A 19,429-nucleotide genomic window follows, 5' to 3' on the forward strand; every position below is an offset into this window, starting at 1 on the left:
GTTACGTGGATGTTTTTCTCGAGGACTGACGAGTGTCCCTTAAGTTGTGTACTGGGAACACACGGAATTGTTCGTCATACAACTGATTGACGTGCAAACTAAACACATTTATTTCCATTTAAGAAATATTTTGACCTATCTAAACTTTGTAAACTTCCGAGGCTCATTTTGACCCAATTAAGAACTGGATGTAACATTAAAAAGTATAACTTCTAGCCACGTGCCACAAGAAACAACTACATGGTCCAGCAGGCAAATCGATTAGCGACCAATAACAGTATGAGATTCTGGGTCGTTTCGTACGCCCCTCACTTCCTAGTTAAAGATGGCGGATCAGAATGAGACAGCACCGAATCCGGAGCAAGAAGAGGAGGCAGAAGTGAATTATGGACACTGCAGCGACTGTGAAAATGAAGAGTATCATCTCAACGACGGGTAAAGACTGAGACAGCTTTTTTTTTTTTATTGGTCAAATCATCCGTCTTGATTGTGTCCTTAAAAAGAATAAGAAACAAGAAAAGCTCGTTTGTAGGCTAGTCAGCTCAACCGGATAGCCATCCTTGTCTCACGGAACCTCGTTCACTGAGAGCTTTCTATTGGAGCAGATAATGCATTGGTGATATTTTCTCTATGCTGATTTGATAACCGTGAAGTCATTCCAGAGTGTGGGCAGGATCAAGGGCTTGGTAGTTCTGTCTGTAGCTTGCTAGCACCGGGGTTTGCATCATGTGTTCATCGTGATTTGTTGACTTTGAATTACACTATGACAATGTAGCATTCAGCTAGCAAGTAAAGTGAATTGTTGACGAGATGTGCATTAACGGTATTAGCTCAATATGATTAGTGATAAGCTAGTGCGGAAAAGTATTGGCTACTTCGTTGAGAAGTTAAGAAACGTGGAGTAACGTTAGCCTACACGCCTGTCATGGGGCTTTCTGCTGCACTGGTACCCAGCCAGTTACATTAACTTACACGATTAAAATAATAGTTAAACGATTAGTTTGTGAAATTAGTGTTGTGTACACAATTGAGCACCGTGAGCAAGCATTTGACATGCGAACAGTTCACTCGACACCTAGCTCAGAGCAGTAACTTGACGTTAGACTAACAGGTTCTGACTAGCTTAGCTAACATTGACTAAACCCTCAAGTCTCAATTCGGATTTCTCCGACATTTAACACGACATATATATTGTAGGGATCGATGAATAAAGTGGAGGAAAGTAGCTAGATCGCCAAGTTTATGTATTGGGCGACACTAATTAGTTGGTTTTCATTTGGATCAGGATATATCGATATGCCGTTAGTTACACAATCGCGTAGAAAATGCGACTCGAGTTTAGTTAAAGTTACCGAGAATAGCCAGCACATTCTGACCACTCTAGCTAGGTAGCATGATTCTGAATACAGTTACTCGTTTATCAAGTTGACATTGCACGACTAGCGGATTCAATCAAATGTGCCAATCTGAAATGGCCGTTCAGTCAACAGAAATGTGTTGTTTTACTTTCACTATCTAGTCTCGAAACACAAAAGCCATTCTAGTAGTAATTCTGTGAAAAGTTGGCACATCTGTCAGAATTCATATCAAGGTCGCGACCTGTGGGTGTCAACTATTTTTCTTTTCTAGAGGAGGGGCAGTTCTTGACTGTCTTTACCTTCAGCTATGTTGAACCAAAATGGCTTTCTCATTACTTGTGCCGATTCTTTAATCCTGCACCACACTCAACCGACAATTAAGGTGTTTTCTTCATATGAACATATCTTCGTATTTTCCGACTGTTCATATTGAGGAACAAAACCAGTTTAGCTAGCTGTGAATTGTGCTCAACGTTACAGTTTGGCAAGCTTCTTGGCCTCGGTTTTATTTAGTTGCAATGCCTGTTCATCATAAATTCATAAAGTTAAAGCACACCAAGGCACATGGACTTACTCCAAATCAGCCGGAGCAAACCATTATTAGTAAAAATGGGATCCAATGTAGGGAGGGGTATTTGCTTCAGTGGTTGTGTTTCCTGAGCTGAATTGGAAACTGCTTGAAGTGATTCACATGAGGGATTTTGTTTCCACAGGCACTTATTAAACTTATTTTGTGTGCATGTATTTTTTTTTTTTTTACTATAATCTATTTATATAAATGGTGTAGTTACAATTTTAATTCTAATGGTGGGAAACTCATCCTAAAATGGTACATTTTAAATGTAATTCAGTCTGGAGATGATGTTCAGTTTTGCTCTTATGTGTTGTCCAATACGTTGCGACTGCTGCTATTTAAATAAAGATGCACCAAGGCTGCAGGCAGTGTCAATTCATGTGAGGCTTTCAGTGAATTGAAGTGTAACCTGCTACATTTTCCCTGTAGTGTTTTCCGTCTGCACCTCAGTGTGTCGATATCGTGTTAAGAGAAGCGAGGCAAGTGTTGTGCGGACTGGGCTTTAGCTTGTCAGTGTGGTACACGTACAATAAGTACACACACACACACTGTACCCAGACCTATCCAGTTAGCTCCATGGTGGCAGAAACCTGTAAAGAAAGAGGGGAGTGTACATCTATCTCTGCACAGCAGGGGTCGTGTTTGCTGGAAGCGTGTGGAACCTCCATTGAAGGCTTTGTGCATCCCTTCCATTGTTCCTGTTGCCGTGGCTGTCCCCTGACCCCGCCCTGCTTTCCTCGTTTTCCTGCGGTCATGTGACATGCCATCTGCCCCCGACCTTATAAATGCGGCTGATTTCACAGCCGCACACCCCCCCTCCGGACACTAATGGGATTATGCTGCGTTTCTGTGTTAGTATGCTGTCCCCTTCTCTCCCAGCACCTGTGGTGGAGAGGGGTGTTTTTCAGTGTATTTCTCTCATGAGTGCGCTCTGTCCTGGTCTGGACATACTGCATACGCCTCCTATCAGTTGCATGTGGACACTGTGCAGCAGAGCATCGAATGTGTGGATGACAGTGCGCGGTGTCATGTTTAAGACCACAGACAATGCTTGCAACTGGATCGTTTGTACCTCCCGATACAATTTAATCCTCCGTGTTCTTGGCTTATCAGTTTATTTGTGTAGATGGCCGTGAAGGATCTTAAACCTTGCTTGTATAGGGCCGTGTTTATACTTGGGACGGTCAGCGTTTCTCAACAGGGGAAAAAAAAAAAGGTCACTCGTAGCGTGTGTCAGAGCCGCAGTTTGGTTGTCGAGCCCTTGCTAGTGCTGGTTGTGCAATTTGGTTCCACAAAGCGGATGTTCGCAGCACCAGTGATGTTTTACTCAGACTCTTCCCCATGATTACGTGGAGTAATTACTAGATGACACGGAAGGAATGAGCCGGAATTCTGCATGCCCCTTGTTTTACTGTAGCTCAGCTGCTTGGCTCACGGTCCATCAGTTAGGCCGATATCCGGAGGGCTGGGCCCACGCGGGGTGGAGGGCATAGGCGGCACCTATCTCCTCCTCTCTGTTGTCCCAGATAAGGTACAGTGTCGCAGAAACTGTAGCGCAAACTCTGAGAGAACGGGTCACTCAGCGGTGCTGCGCACAATGCCCGACCAGACAATTCTGTAATGTTTTTATTGAAACTTTATTGAAACTTTGTTTCTCAGTTGGACACTGGCACCTCTCTGGGCAGCGACCATCTTGTCGGTAACTCTGTTTGTCGTTTTCCTGTAGTGACCAGAGCAGGGGGGATGACGGCGGTGCCAAGAAAAAGAAGAAGAAACAGAAGAGGAAAAAGGATAAAACGGGGAGCAAGGACGGACCGCCGGATCCGCTAGCCAAAGTGAGGCGGGTTTTGTGCGTGTTCATGTTTTGTGTGCGCGGGCATTCATTCGTGTTTGGGTTTCTCTTTTTGTGCCGGTGAATGTGTCGCCTCCGAGCTTGTGTTTTTGTGTGTGGGGGAACAGGGGTGGATTTCTGCATACATGTGTGTGAGAGAAGATTATAGAGCTGAATAGTTTTTGTTTTGAGTGTATGGGGAGTAGGACTATGGTAAATGGTTGGCATTTATACAGCACCTTTATTCAAAGCACTGTACAACTGATGCTTCTTATTCACCCATTCATCCACACACTCACACAGCACAGCACCATGCAAGGCACCAACCAGCTCGTTGGGAGCATTTGGGGCTTCAGTGTCTTGCTCAGGGACACTTCGACACTCCCAGGGCGGGATCGAACCGGCAACCCTCCGACGGCCAGACGACTGCTCTTACCTTGCCTGAGCCAATGTCGGCTATGTATGTGTGCGTTTATGAGAAAGAGAGACCGAAGGGAGTAGTGCTGAATTGTTTGCTGTGAGCGCGTGTTTGCAGGTTATTTTTGTGTGTGTGAATGAGCAGTGGTATATGTATTTGTGTGTGAAAGAAAGGTGGGAGAGAATTGAACTGAACGGTTTCTTGTGTTCCCATGTATTTGGGAATTGTATTTCTGACTTCAGACTGTCTGATGACTCTTTTCTCAGGTGAACTCGATACCTCCGGAAAAGCTTCAGGAGCTTCAGACTGCCATCGAGCTGTTTTCTCTGGGAAAAGGTCCTGCCAAAACCATGGAGGAGGCTAGTCACCGCAGCTACCAGTTCTGGGACACACAACCCGTCCCCAAACTAGGTATGAAACCCACTGGCTGGAGAGGGGGTGCAGATTAGTTTAACTTCGTCTTACTTGGATGTCAAATTGCCTGTAATTCTGCACCAGAATTATTATAATTACATTTCTTTATTTTTGCTTAAATCCACTCCATTGCAAAAGGTTAAATGGTTAAATTTCTCCTCTGCTACTTTGCCTCTCTTTTTCCCTCACATTTGCTCCTCTCTCCCCTCCCTGATCTCTGCTGGTTGGCTTACGCTGCAGGTGAGCTGGTGACATCACACGGTTCTATTGAGCCTGACAAATCCAGCATCCGTGAAGAGCCCTACAGCCTTCCGCAGGGCTTCACTTGGGATGCCCTGGATCTGGGGGACCCCAGCGTGGTGAGTCACTCCTCAGCATTACCCAGACTCCAACTGCACAGATGAATGCAAGGTTCCTAAAGGACTGCAAGAACTGCTGCTTAAAGTTGTCGTCTTGAAATCAGCAACCAATTGAGACCCACGGAACCATAGTGCTGTATGTCAACTGTGCTATTGATTGCTTAAGTGATGGGTGGGCATATACATGAGCTTGAGCTTGTAAATATTTAGCCAATCAGCCAATTCATTCTCGTTTGAGGTTAACACTGCTTTTCCTTTTATTGAAATTCTATATCCTGTCACCCATTTCAATTCAAATTCAAAAATTGGATTGGAATTCATCAGCACTTCACAGTTCAATTCAGAAATGATCCCAACCCTGCTGAGTAACAACAAAAAGTCCAGCAGCTCTCCAGGGCCAGGGTTGCAGATGCCTGTATTTTGGTTTGTTTAGTTGTAAGCAGGACTTTCTCAGCTCATTGTCTTTCTCCCCCCCTCGCCCTGACAGTTGAAAGAGCTGTACACCCTGCTGAATGAGAACTATGTGGAAGATGATGATAACATGTTCAGATTTGACTACTCCCCAGAGTTCCTACTATGGTGAGTTAAGTTTCATGCAACTGAAGACAGAGGGCAGCTCATAGCTCCTCGACGGGCTTTGAAATCAGTAGCAACCTTCTGTTAACAGGAAGGTTTTATCCTTCAATGTTGTGGTAGTGATCTTTTGTTCTTTCACGTTTTGGCATGCATGCTGCCTTGCACGTAAGCTCTTGTTGTCATTTTTTGACACTCTGTTGTCATTGAGACTCTAAGGGGTGGGCTTTTGACATGAAGAATATTGGGGAGGGGTTATTCCAGAAGTATCCGACTATGTTGAAATGACTTCATAATGTTGCATTACAAACTAACTTTGAGAGCAACTGAGGTAGACTGAAAATGTGAACAAGATGCTTCATCCAGTTTTTCACTCATTGCCACCACTAAATTATGTCCAAGCACCAGCTTAATGAAATAACCCATTTTAGCATGCATGTCCAGCTACTATTAAAATGTTCATTTGTGTGTCTGCTGAATTTCAGGTTCTGCAGTCATTTTGTTTTCTTGGATTGTAAAAATTGATGGGTGCCTTGCCGTTAAACCAGTGTGTAAATTATTATAATATATTTTTGGTACCCTACAGCAAATTATTGTCTCAAAACACCTTTTATTACTGTAGAAATATAACATGTAAAAAGTTGCTTTAAAATTGTGAGGTAGCATTTTAAAGTATAATATTAATATTGATATCTCTGTCTCTTTTGTCCCATTTAAAAATGTTTTTATTTATGTGTAGGGCCCTGCGTCCTCCGGGTTGGCTTCCCCAGTGGCACTGCGGGGTTCGGGTGAACTCCAATCAGAAGCTGGTGGGCTTCATCAGCGCTATTCCAGCCAATATGCGTATCTATGACACGTTAGTATCACACAACTTTCTTTTATGTTCTAAATAATTGTAATATTTTGGTTGGGAAAGCTACCATACCATAATAGCAGTTGGCTGAGTTTCCTCTTGTGTGCTAGTGGAAGCAGTTTTAACTGTGTGAGTTGCTATATACATGGGGAAAAAATAAAAATAAAATAATGGACAGCATTTGTATTGAAATATTGAAAATTTTGATAGTCGCACTGTCCAAACCCAAAACCCACTGCTTGATATGACCAACGCCTGTCCTTGATCCACAAAGAGCAGTCATGGCTGAAAATTGGTAGCGTGTCCCAGTGCAGTAATGTCCACTACCGCCGTTGCATGAAAATATGTGTGGAACCTCACCCTGCCCACAGAGAGAAGAAGATGGTGGAAATAAACTTCCTCTGCGTCCATAAGAAGCTGCGCTCCAAGCGCGTGGCCCCGGTGCTCATCCGAGAGATCACCAGACGGGTCAACCTGCAGGGCATCTTTCAGGCTGTGTACACGGCCGGGGTGGTGCTGCCCAAACCCGTGAGCACCTGCAGGTTCGTGCTGGTCCCGTACCGGTCCTCTTTAAGCTAATAACATGACATGAGGAAATTTCTAGAACAGGCCAGTCAGCCCAGCAATGCTCACCTTTTCCTACCCCTAAGTGTACCTACTGCCTAGTTTGCCTAAAAGCTAAATAGTGTCTAGCACCGTAATGGTCCGTGGTAACCGTTCCGGTCCTCTTTAACATTACATGATTGACGTACAGTTGATTAGACTAAGCAGGAGACAATCCTCCCCTGGAGCAATGCAGGGTTAAGGGCCTTGCTCAAGGGCCCAACGGTTGTGCGGATCTCATTGTGGCTACACCGTGGATCGAACCACCAACCGCAACCTACCTTGCGGTCATGTACCTTAACCACTACGCTACAGGCCGCCCAACACTAATAACATGACATAAGGTAATGGCGAGAACAGGCCATTCAGCCCAACAATGCTCACCTTTTCCTGCTCCAAAGTGTACCTACTGCCTAGTTTACCTGAAAGCTAAATAATGTCTAGCACCGTAATGAAGGCCCTTTGTGTGTTAGCGGGAAGGCGTTACACAGGGCCAGGTTCACAGATTAAGCTTAGTCCTAGACTAAATTCAATTTCAAATTTAGTCCTGAGTAAGCTGTGAAACCAGCTGATGGCGTACAGGGGAAATGTGAACGATAGCTTCAAGGTTCTGGGAAAACCTTCTGCACCTTTTTGTGTGCTTGCTTTCTTGATTCTTTACTGATATTTGTATAGCCATTGTATAGTCTGCCTCACCCACAAATGCTCTAAAGCTGAGTAAGCTTGTGTCCGTGCGTGTTGGCAGGTACTGGCACCGTTCCCTGAATCCGCGCAAGCTGATTGAGGTGAAGTTCTCCCACTTGAGCCGGAACATGACGATGCAGCGCACAATAAAACTCTACCGTCTTAACGAGGCAAGTGGGCCGGCTGCCATCTTCTCAACTTTTTGCTTCCGTTTCAATATAAAATTTTACGCCGCCATTACGTGATTGTTAAATGTTTGTTTGCTTTTAGAAATCAACTTCATGTTACATCAGATATCTTCCACCATTCTTGTGGCCTAGAGATATTAAAGTCTCATGAATCTCTGACAAAATCACGTTTAGAAATCGGCTTCATGTTCTGCATCAAGTATGTGTCGCGCCATTGTCGTGGCCACGAGATATTCAAATCTCTCATGAGCCTCGTCTTACATTAAATCCTCTCTGTTACAGTTTCAGCATAATCATTTCATCTGTATTTAGCATTGAAAATGTCAGCATTTAGTTTGACGTTTTATCCTGACCTCCGCCCCCCAGGCCCCGAAGACGGCGGGCCTGCGGCCCATGACCAGGAAGGACGCCCCGGAGGTGCACCGCCTCCTGCAGGAGTACCTCCGGCAGTTCAACCTGGCTCCGGTCATGAGCTGCGACGAGGTGGAGCACTGGCTGACTCCTCAGGAGAACATCATTGACACCTACGTGGTGGAGGTCAGTGAGAGAGCCCCGGCCACCGCAGGTCACATCACGGATCTTCAGGGGGCCGAACGATTCCACCCGGCCCCCTCTGAGGCTGGGCTTTACGAGGCCGAGACCTACGCTAGTTGAGAAAAGCAAATGGCAGGATTTGAATGAAACTCAAGCATGTTTGGGCAGCGTGCTGCAAACCTGGATCAGATGCACAACTGTTTTGGATTTGAATAATTTTCTGTGCTTCACTGAGCTTGTCTGGTGTGTTGAAACCTATGAAATGCTCTCAGAAAGAAATCCAAAACAATGACATATTTAACCCGTGTCTGGCAGGCTGTATTTGGTATTGTTAGTTATACTAACATTTGATACCATCTGTGCTTCTAATTTGCTAGTTCTTTTCATTTCAGTGACCAAACTAAATTTGGCGGCTTTGTAGATGGCACCCGCGGGGATAACGTTTAGCTAACGACTGCTTGCCAACATGTCTGCCGTAGAACGAACAGGGAGGAGTGACAGACTTTGTGAGCTTCTACACCCTGCCGTCCACCATCATGAACCATCCGGTGCACAACAGCCTGAAGGCGGCCTACTCTTTCTACAACGTGCACACTACCACCCCCCTGCTGGACCTCATGGGTGATGCTCTCGTCCTGGCCAAAACGGTGAGCTGTAGTGGGAGAAGGGGGACAGTGTTGTTTTGCCATGTATATGCTTAAATGTTAAGCATCGGATCAGTTTCAGACACAAATTAAGCCTTAGTCCTAGACTGAATTTGACTTTGAATGGAAATTCTCCATACAAAACTCAGTTGAGTCCAGGACTAAGCTTAATCTGGGTCTGTTAAGAAGAACCAATAAAAACATTATGGTCCACTTTATGTAGTTGGTCTGGTTCTGTACTTCAAATGTTTATAATTGGGGTGCACTGCTCAATTCTGGGGGGGTGTATGCTTGTTTTTGTTCTTTTCCCGTTTCTCCTGCTAAACAAATAGATGCCAGTGTCGGTTCACTGCTATATCGGACCACAGTCAAATGTTTTCACCAATTATGCCAGTATAGCCTTCAGGTGTAGTCTGATATAAACATGTCAGGTCAAATAAATTATTATATTATTATTATAAAAAGAGAGGCTAGCATGAAATGCCAAATACCACATCGTCATTACTGGTTTATGCATACAATATACACTGAGTGAGCATTTTATTAGGTATTTATTAGACTTTTTTTTAGAATTAAGACTTCTGCTGCTGTTCTGCTGATCTACTTAGAGGTTTGACGTGTTGTGTGTTCAGAGATGCTCTTCTGCATACCACTGTTGTAATGTGTGGTTATTTGTTACTTGTGTTACTTACCGTCCTGTCAGCTTTGAACAGTCTAGCCATTCTCCTCTGACCTCTCATTAACAACGTGTTTCTGCATGCAGAACTGCTGCTCACTGGTTGTTTTTCATTTTTCGCACCATTCTCTGCAAACTGAGACTTGTGCATGAAAATCCCAACTGGGGTACAGGCCTGCCTAATAAAGTGCTCGCTGAGTGTTTGTGTGCTGTTTTGGGTCCATTATGAATGACATGACTAAGAACTGAGTCAATGGGCTGCCATAGTCGTGAGGAATCTGCCATCACGCTGTTTTCTCTCTCTGTATTCAGAAAGGATTTGATGTCTTCAATGCACTGGATCTGATGGAAAACAAGACCTTTTTGGAGAAGCTGAAGTTCGGTATTGGCGATGGGAACCTGCAGTATTACCTGTACAACTGGAAGTGTCCCAGCATGAGCTCAGAAAAGGTAACCTTCCACTTCAGCAACCGTAGTTATGATGTATACATAGCTAGTAATGTTTGTACTTTACTGCAGAAACAGTAAATACAACATGTAGCCGATTTTATAGTTGGAGTTATAGTTATTCCACCGCTATATTTACTTGTATAATTATTGGAATATAACCACTGCATCACAGGCAATACTCTCAAATATTCTCAAACTGTGTTTGTTGCATTTAGACTATGATGTTACTCTATACAGCATATTCCTGTAATGATATTCCTGAACAAACACTTTTGGTTTTCGAGATGTACTGAAGTCAACAGGTTTTTTTTTCCGTTTTTTTTCTTCCCTTCCCTCCTCTCTCAAATAGTATATATTGATCAGATTGACCAATATCATATGCATAAGCCAGACATTTCCAGTCTTGAGGTGTGTCCATTACCTGAGAATAAAAGTATCACACACATTTTCCTAATATCAATAGAAAATGTAAACAAAAATTACTTTTCAGGTACGTCCTCAGACATAAATCTTCCTCATTTGTACTTGAATGGTCCTCTTTGAAGGAAACCCTTTATATTGCTGCTGGCTGATCATCAGAGAACACTCCACTGTGTTTTATTGGTTTCTATTTTTTGTTCAGTTGACAATGTAGTGTGCACCAGAGCAAGCGCTCTTTCTGCAAAGCAGGTAAAATCAAACTGCTGAGGTTGCAGTTCTGATGACCAGCACTAGGGGGTGCAGTGGTTCAGGAGAGTTGAACCTAAACTAGGAATAAGATCACTTGGTCTCCTGTAGTGGCTGCATGACTCTCAAGCCTCTTTAGACTTTGCTGTGTATCATTGAGAATTTACCGGAAGCTAGTTGCACAACTAAGAGCTTCAATTAGGATTTCCACAGAAGATGTAGATTGTCCGAACTGACTGAGGAACTTGTCCGCAGGTGGGCTTGGTGTTGCAGTGACCCTCAGGTGCTACGGCTGGACTAGGAGACGACACCACGCACTGACCACCTGACCGATGGACTGATGGGCCTCCCGCTTCAGAGAACCCACCTTCCATTTTTACTTTTGAACTTTGACCTTGACCTGCACTGCCGCTGTTATGGGAGACCGGGGAGCCCCAACCCTCCCTTCGCATGGAGCTGAAGCCATTACCTTGACCATTCAGACAATTGCAACAACCGAAGACCATCACGATTGTAACAGAACACACAACACATACACACTGACACCCACACACACAGTAAATACAGGTATCACATGGTAAAGTCATACACACAGTTAGTACTTTGTTGTTTTTTTTTCTCTCCACCACCATGAACGCTTTTGCAAACAAAAAAAAAAGTCATTCAGTTGAGCCAGAGCAAGTTTTAGAAGAAAGAAAAAATAGAAAATCGAACATAAAAATAAATAACCAAAATGGATAAAAGGCAAGGCTACTGTCAGTTTTATTTAGTAAGTCTGTGGCTTGACCCTTTCAGTTCCTCCTTTCCCCCTTCCCTCTCTGAAAATGGTACATTGAGATATAATTGAGAGGTTTTGGTTTCTACATTGCTTTTGTTAAGGAGACTGCAACCTCTTAGGCCCAGGACTATCATTGCACGGGGGGGGGTGGAGTGGTCTCCTGAAAGCTGACAGGTTCAAACTGGAAACTGCCTTGGCTGGGATCAGGATGAACTGGCCAGGCTGCAATGGAAGGGGGAGTGGATGGCTGGTGGTGAGCATAGGGAGATGACTGGATGAGCGAACATGGGGTGACCATAAAATACACTACAGTTGAGTGTAAGTGACAGGAAGTGTCTTGGAATGCAGGCGGGGGTACCAAAGCCACAAACAAGAAGTGCTCCTTTTGGTTGGGATGCCAAAGAAAAAGTCTTCTAGACGTCAGGTGACATGGATTTTTGGTGAAAAGGAGATTGTTGCCAAAGATGCAGGTTTTTGTGCAAAATAAAAAAGAAATTGCGTGCTCAACTGCTTCTCAACTGGATGAATTTGTAGACTGTTTATGGTGTTTTTGTAAATTGATGGCAATACCTTGAGCCCTGTGGGGCCCAGATGTGTTCACCTTGCCTCTGGGGTTAATTGATGGCTTCATTCACTTTTCAGTATGCCTTTATACTGGAATGCGGGGCGACATTGGCTCAGGTGGTAAGAGTAGTCGTCTGGCAGTTGGAGGGGTCGAAGTGTCCCTGAGGTAGACGCCTAACCCCCAAATGCTCCTGACGATCTGGTTGGTGCCTTGCATGGCTACCAATTGTCGTTGGTGTGTGAGTGTGTGGATGAATGGGTGAATAAGAAGCATCAATTGTACTGCGCTTTGGATAAAGGTGCTATATAAATACCAACCATTTACCATTTACCATTCTTAACTACTGTAGTTATGTTACTGCAATTGTACTTGGTCACAAATTTCCAAAAGATGAATGCAATGGAAATAGGAATAGGAAACCCAGTGTTAAAGGTCCCACAAACTGGATTCAAATTCTGGATATATTCCCAAGAAGTGTTGATTGTGTATTTAAAGTTTTTAAACAAATTATAACCATTAAATTGTAATAAATACTATTATATTATTGTGACTTGTAAAACTGTCCAGGACTGGGTGGGCCTGTATCCTCTGCTCAATAATATTCATTTCTGTAGGATGCATCATGTAAACCAGTACTGTCATATCCATTTGTTATCGGCTCAGGTTATGCATACCACGGCTATCCCTAGGCAAATATTTGTATCAATATTATTTTAATGATTTTGTGCAGAGGTGGTGGATGGAGGCAGCTCTATAGATTAAAATATATTGGACGTTGACCTGCTTAGTTTGAAACTATGATTTACAGTAACAACATGAGACTGCCAAACAACACAAAGCGGCATAAGCTGGGCTTTACTGTCATACAGATAAACCTGCAGATTTTACATTACATTACATTACATGGCATTTAGCAGACGCTCTTATCCAGAGTGACGTGCAATGAAGTGCAAATCAAACATCAAACATCAGATCATTCAATGTGTAATAAAGTTGTACCACCGAGCTACGTGACTAACAGAGTGAGCAAGTGATAGCTAATGGCTGGCTATTACTGTGGAAATTTGTGAAACTGTATGTGCTGTATGGCATATGTCTAGAGCAACGAAAGTAAGAATTTGGTAGGGCTACTTTTGAACATATTATTCGAAAAACAAAGAAATGCAATGGAGCCATAGGCAAAACGCTGGAATTTGATGACAATATCACAAAAAAATAACATTCTGCATTGTTTTTTCCAAGCTATTCACCAAAGAGGACATTTGGAGACTCATGGAATCAGACTCATTTAGACACATGGAAACTAAATGATATTATGGGTCTTATGTTGTGTAAAACACTGTATTTTTCTTACTGAAATATGCAACACTTTTTATCCTGAAAAAAAGGGTTTGCACTTCCCTCTGCCTGTCACCCTCCCCCTACATCTCCCTCTCCTTGTGCTGTCCTCAGATAGCAACAGGTTTATAAGATTGTAAAAAATAAGTACAATAATAACATTCATTCATTATCCTAACCCACTTATCCTGAACAGGGTTGCAGCCTATACCAGCATACATTGGGCGAAAGGCAGGAATACACCCTGGACAGGTCGCCTGTCCATCGCAGGGCGCACACACAGCATTCACTCACACACTCATACCCACAGGGATTTAGACTCTCCAATCAGCCTAACCTGCATGTCTTTGGACTGTGGGAGGAAACCCACGCAAACACGGGGAGAACATGCAAACTCCTCACAGAGAGGCCCCGGCCGACGGGGATTCGAACCCAGGACCTCCTTGCTGTGAAGCGGCAGTGCTAACCACTGCACCATCCATGCCGCCTACAATAATAACACATTCTATACTAATATAGTATACAACATTGAGGTCCATTGATGTTTTTGTCAAATATCCAACCCCCAACAAACACATTCCACAATTTCACAGGCTATTTCTTATTCAAACGCAGGCTCACTCCTTATTTATAAGCATACTATATAATAATACAATATTTTGAGAATGTATTTAGATACATATATTTTATATGCTCACTGATATAAAATGGGGTCACGTCAATGAAAATGCCCTTAATTATGGAGCCAAAGATGTTTGGATCCAAAAATGACTGCTATTATGATGGTGTTTGGGTCTAGAGAGTTCTATTTCCAGACAAGATAAGGGTGGCTTAATGTCGGCTGTAAAATGTACGGCACATTATTATGGGGTCAAATGACCTTGGTGTGCTGTTGTCAACTGAGGGGAACACAATGTGACGCAAACTGGTTGTACAGGCTGTTTTCTGTAGTAGTGAAATTTCTATTCTGTGAGGCCCTTTGCAACTATGGGACTGTGGCTTTTCTCATGTCTGACCTTTTCACTTTTGCCAAGGAAATGACTGTGCTCTGCCCCAGTGAGTATTGAATTGAATCCTGTGGGATTGAATTGTTGCCAATGTAGTCTATGGTTCTCTTTTGTTACTGTATGATTTGCAAAATTGCGACTAATCTTGCAATATGACACTTCAAAACAAAGGCATGATGGATGTTTCACTGGAGGTATTCATATAGAAAGTGCTTTGTATTGAGGTCCAGGCTAGATGTGGATGGAATTGCAGAAATGTGTAGCTCACTGGGTTAATGTTTGTGTTGAGGAGCTGAGATCCATTCATTCTCTTCAACTGAAGGGTCACAATGGGATGTCCCTTATTTATCTGTAGTCTCTGTCATGAACTGAAAGCTTTATGATTCTGCTCTTCTGCATTCCCTCTGGAACCAACAATTTTACACTTAAAAAGTTCAGCTAACTGTATACCCGTGATGAATAGTATATAGATAAGCGTGTCATAGAACAGCAGTATTTCATTTTACATGCTCCTAAAAATGGTTTGCAATTTACGACTTGAGGGACAGGTCCTGTCAGAATATCTTCATAAGATCTCACCTCCTCCTGGAATCAAATTTCCCTGGCCGACCCAGTTGGCTCTTTACATTGTTTGCCACAATATACTAGCTGCCATATTCTTCTAACAGGGAGGTTCTTCATTTCGCAACCCTCATGACAAGAGTGTGGTACAGCAGTTAGAAGTTTGTTCTCCAGACCTCGGCAGTGCAGGCTCCAATTCAAGGTGGGTAGAAAATTTAGGCAGAGAACGAATTCTAACTCCATGGCAAGAAATGAGGAGGAAGGGAGGACTGACTTGTGGGAAAAAAAATTCAGAGGTAAGGTTGACAATGTCCTGATGTTGAGGGGAACATCTATGAGGCATCAACATCAGTTTTCCAACTACACTACACAATCTGTCAGTATGTGCCTTTTGAAGTCTTTTAAAGTCTACATCATGTGTCAACCACAGTTTTTGTGTAACATGCACAGGAAATGATTAAATATATCCCTGCCTGCATCTTGGCAGAACGGTTGTCGGGAAAGCTGCTGTATGGTCTGGATATTCTCCACACCAGCTCTCAGCTGCCACTAGTATGTGAAGATCTGGTAACCCTTACAGGCATTTGCAAAACAGTGGGAGTGCATTTTTTCCATGTATATGCTAGGTTTGTCACTGAAGGTTTGCTACTTGTTTTACCAAATGAGTTAAATAACTTACAATGTTGTGCAGAAGTCCAGGGTTGGTAACAGGCATATCTACGGGTGGGCTTGGGCAGAGGATGACAGTGCTCCTTTTGATCTCAGTACAGAGGCGTGTGGTCTTATGACCCAGCTAAACAGACAGAACTTCTTTGACATTGGCTAATTTCTTCTCTATGTGCTTGGTGCGCTGAAGACAGCCAACTCCATTCTGCAGTCACAAACCCTGCACTGCAGGGGAGGTGGTGACTGCTTCACTGGGGACATTGAAGGAGATGAGATGTGACTCTTTCTGGGAGGAGCATTTCTCTCAATGTGGAAATACCAGTCCTCCTAAGAGGAGAAGGGCAGTGAACTCACAGCTCAACAATAGTGTTGTCTTGTCAACTATTGGGCATGGTGACTGATGGCCAAACTAGCACTCCAAATCAGTCTTTTAAAAGAGCTATGTTTAGCATTCTTGCCCAAGCAATTGTGGAGATGGAGACAAGATTCTCTCAAATAAATGTTGATTTGATCATTTCTCCCACCAAAATCTGTATCTTTTCTTGACCACTCTCTCATGAAGCCACTTCAGGTGCTTGCAGGCACAGAGCAAAATAGCTTGCACAATGAAATTGTTGTGGCAAAAGTAATGTTGCTCAATAAACTGTCTACTGATGCAAAGGTTTACTAAGAGGCCTTACTCATGTTGCACCATCATTGGTGTGTCATCTGCTGCTGTGAAAGCTCTCTCCTCTCTGCAGATCAATGCTGCATTCGAGGAAAAGAGAATTAGTCATTTTTGCACACAAGAAAACAAATCACAATTTGCCAAGGCTAACCACAGACTGGTCCTGTAATTAATCTCTATACGCTGGAAACTGGCGTCCTAGCTTCCCATAGAAATTACTACATTGAGCTATTTCTTTGCTGTTCTAGCTCCCGCATTGTTATCATATGCTACATGTGGTGATCTGATCATTTACTTAACACCATCTTCGAGATAAACGCAGCATTCAGCAAGTAGCCTGTGTGATGTAATTGCACTCAGTCAGCAAACAGAACATTTCTTCATACTGTCTCCATTCAGACTTACTCACCTTTATCTTATTTTACCTTTATTGATGTTTACCCTAGCTAGCTATCAGTTGCATTCTGTGAGTTCTTCATTCCTTTATACACACAAACCAAAATGAGGTTTCATTGCATCTGCTAATCATATTGGGCCTAGATATCGTTCTATCCTAGGCAGAAATAGTAATATTGTGATTGGGTGCACAAAACATTAAAACATGGTTTGGGAATTTGTGCTTCAGACAACATTCAATGTTAATATTGAATGGCCTGGAAAAATGATCAGAGATATTTGAAGTTGAAGTTGAATATCCATTTTTAAACTACAGTGCAGGCTGTAAGTATTTGAACAGTGGTACGATTTCTGTTCTTTTGGCTCTGTATTCCCATCACATTAGCAATGTAATAATGAATGAGTGCAGACTATCACCTTTAATTTGAAGGTATTTATATCTGTGATCTGTGTAGGAATTACATCTGCTTTTATAAAAAGTACCCTTGTTTTAGGGGACCAAATTTAATTGGACAGTTGACTGATCAGTTGGGTGTACTCAATTGCTTCCTTAGTGCAGGTATAGGCTTACAGCTTAAAGCTTACAGTATCTAGTCTTGATTCTATGCTTTTGATTGCCATTTGAGTCTGTTAAAAGTGTCAATATGAGGCCCAAGAGGCTTCCAGAAAAAAACTGGAACACAATTAAGAAGAAAGAAAGCACTGGCATATGTTTGGGATCATTGCCTTGTAGTGGGAAGAACCACCATCCAATTAGTTTGGAGGTATTTGATTGAACTTGAGCAGATATCTGGCAAACTTATCAGGCAATTTAATATATCTGACTAATCGGAAAGAGCTGAGAAGCCAACAGTCCAATTACTTTTGGTCCCCTAAAATCCTTGCTGCCTGTTTTTGCTTTTTAAAGTTTTGTATTTAGTTTTGCTTTGCATCAGCAATATTTTCCTTCTGACAGTTCAGTTCACCATATAGCATATGAAATGTGCGTATTTCTCCAGATAGTGTGTCTGTGATGCTCTGTGTAATTACTTTTATGAAAGGCTCAGTAGGCCAAGCTTGCTTCGCGTAACCGTGCGTGGCGGGCGGACGCTGAGCGCGGTGTTACGGTGTACCCGCGGGCCCCAGCTTGGCGTCATGCTGAGCGCGAGGCCGGGCCGTTCTCTGTGTGACATCCGTGCGCTAGGCGAGGTGGTGCACACTGGACCCGCCGCTTTCCCGCTTGCCAAAGAAAACAGCCTTGGCCGTTCACAGACCCAAACATACGCAGCTAGGGGGAGTTACCCAAATGAGAGGCACCGCTGTATTTTTTCATGAAGCTTATCTTTGGCCACTTGAAATTATATTGCCTAATTTGCACAAAAGACTCGTTGTGATTTTTGGCTTAGCTTTTAAAATATTTTTACTCTATTAGGATGTGGAGCTTCCAGAACGATCACACATTATTAACGTTGATCTTTGTATGTCTTTGCTGGCTAGATTTTACATAAGCTGCTTTGATAAGGACAGTGGGTGGTGCTGTTGTAAAGCTATATAGTGGATGTACGTTTGGTTAACGTTGCTTTTAACTGCATTGCTGACATACACTTTTGAAGGTTTTAAGTGTTACTTTGCTGCATCGTGGTTTTGTTTGTCGAAGCACAAACTTATCACAAGTGTTTCTCATTTTTTATGAGCTAGTTATGAGCATTATACATTGGGTACTATTATAAGACCTGTGTTCTGAAATGCCTGGTCTCTTTTAAAGATTGGTACTGAGCAAATTTTTAAAATTAATTTACCTTGTTCACTCCCTTCCCATTTGTGATGCTAGTCGTGACTCCATCCATCCATCCATTATCTTAACCCGCTTATCCTGAATAGGGTCGCAGGGGGGCTGGAGCCCATCCCAGCATACATTGGGCGAAAGGCAGGAATACACCCTGGACAGGTCGCCAGTCCATCACAGGGCACACACAGCATTCACTCACACTCATACCTATGGGCAACTTAGACTCTCCAATCAGCCTAACCTGCATGTCTTTGGACTGTAGGAGGAAACCGGAGTACCCGGAGGAAACCCACGCAAACACGGGGAGAACATGCAAACTCCGCACAGAGGCCCCGGACGACGGGGATTCGAGCCCAGGATCTCCTTGCTGTGAGGCGGCACTGCTCCCCACTGGACCATCCGTGCCGCCTAGTCGTGACTCAGTTGGACAAATTGTAGTTGATGTTACCTCTGAGTACCTGCAGGCATTTAGTAAAGATTAAAAAATAAAAAAACAGCATAAAAAACAACAACCTTTGAATCCAGTCAGAATTCTATCATTCTCATTTTATCAGGTTAAACCTGCCCAGAGATCTGTTGCTTGTCCATCTGTCTGTGTTTGGCCGTTCTGACTGTTTGTGTGCATGTATGCCTTCATGCGCGAGCGTATCCATGCTTTGGCAAGAGTTCCTCACACTGATTAATAAAGTCAACTAGTAATAAACAGGAGATTGCATGTTGAAGTCTGCATTGAAACATCAGTGCAAGTTGATAATGTGTAGGCAATTGACACTGCATACGGACAACATGGCGTAATATATTTGTGATTCCTGCGCGATTCCTGTTTTAGTTGTGTTGTTGTGCCAGCACATTTGAAAA

The 19,429-nt window shown here is 43.2% G+C and overlaps 1 protein-coding gene across 2 annotated transcripts; it reads left to right on the forward strand.

Annotated features, from left to right (window-relative positions):
• The first annotated feature begins 277 nt into the window (after positions 1-277).
• On the forward strand, positions 278-12,718 carry LOC133122012 (glycylpeptide N-tetradecanoyltransferase 1-like). Of its 2 annotated transcripts, none has more exons than XM_061231661.1 (12): positions 278-435; positions 3,659-3,767; positions 4,448-4,592; positions 4,836-4,954; positions 5,442-5,533; positions 6,267-6,383; positions 6,752-6,922; positions 7,729-7,837; positions 8,222-8,392; positions 8,869-9,036; positions 10,022-10,159; positions 11,081-12,718. In XM_061231661.1, the coding sequence occupies exons 1-12, from the start codon at positions 326-328 to the stop codon at positions 11,099-11,101; spliced, it is 1,470 nt and encodes a 489-aa protein (XP_061087645.1). In that variant the 5' UTR covers positions 278-325; the 3' UTR covers positions 11,102-12,718. The 2 variants fall into 2 exon arrangements, with proteins under 2 accessions (XP_061087645.1, XP_061087644.1); XM_061231660.1 differs by lacking the exon at positions 278-435 and adding an exon at positions 3,446-3,549.
• The last annotated feature ends 6,711 nt before the right edge of the window (positions 12,719-19,429 follow it).

The sequence above is a fragment of the Conger conger genome, chromosome 2 (assembly GCF_963514075.1).
Source record: "Conger conger chromosome 2, fConCon1.1, whole genome shotgun sequence".
NCBI lineage: Eukaryota > Metazoa > Chordata > Actinopteri > Anguilliformes > Congridae > Conger > Conger conger.

What these genes read in the sequence shown, in the direction of transcription:
- LOC133122012 (XM_061231661.1), top strand. Translation starts at nt 326, where the DNA reads ATGGCGGATCAGAATGAGACAGCACCGAATCCGGAGCAAGAAGAGGAG. An exon ending in AACTCTACCGTCTTAACGAG is followed by an intron (nt 7,838 to 8,221) that starts GCAAGTGGGCCG and finishes TCCGCCCCCCAG; the next exon opens with GCCCCGAAGACGGCGGGCCT. An exon ending in TTGACACCTACGTGGTGGAG is followed by an intron (nt 8,393 to 8,868) that starts GTCAGTGAGAGA and finishes TGTCTGCCGTAG; the next exon opens with AACGAACAGGGAGGAGTGAC.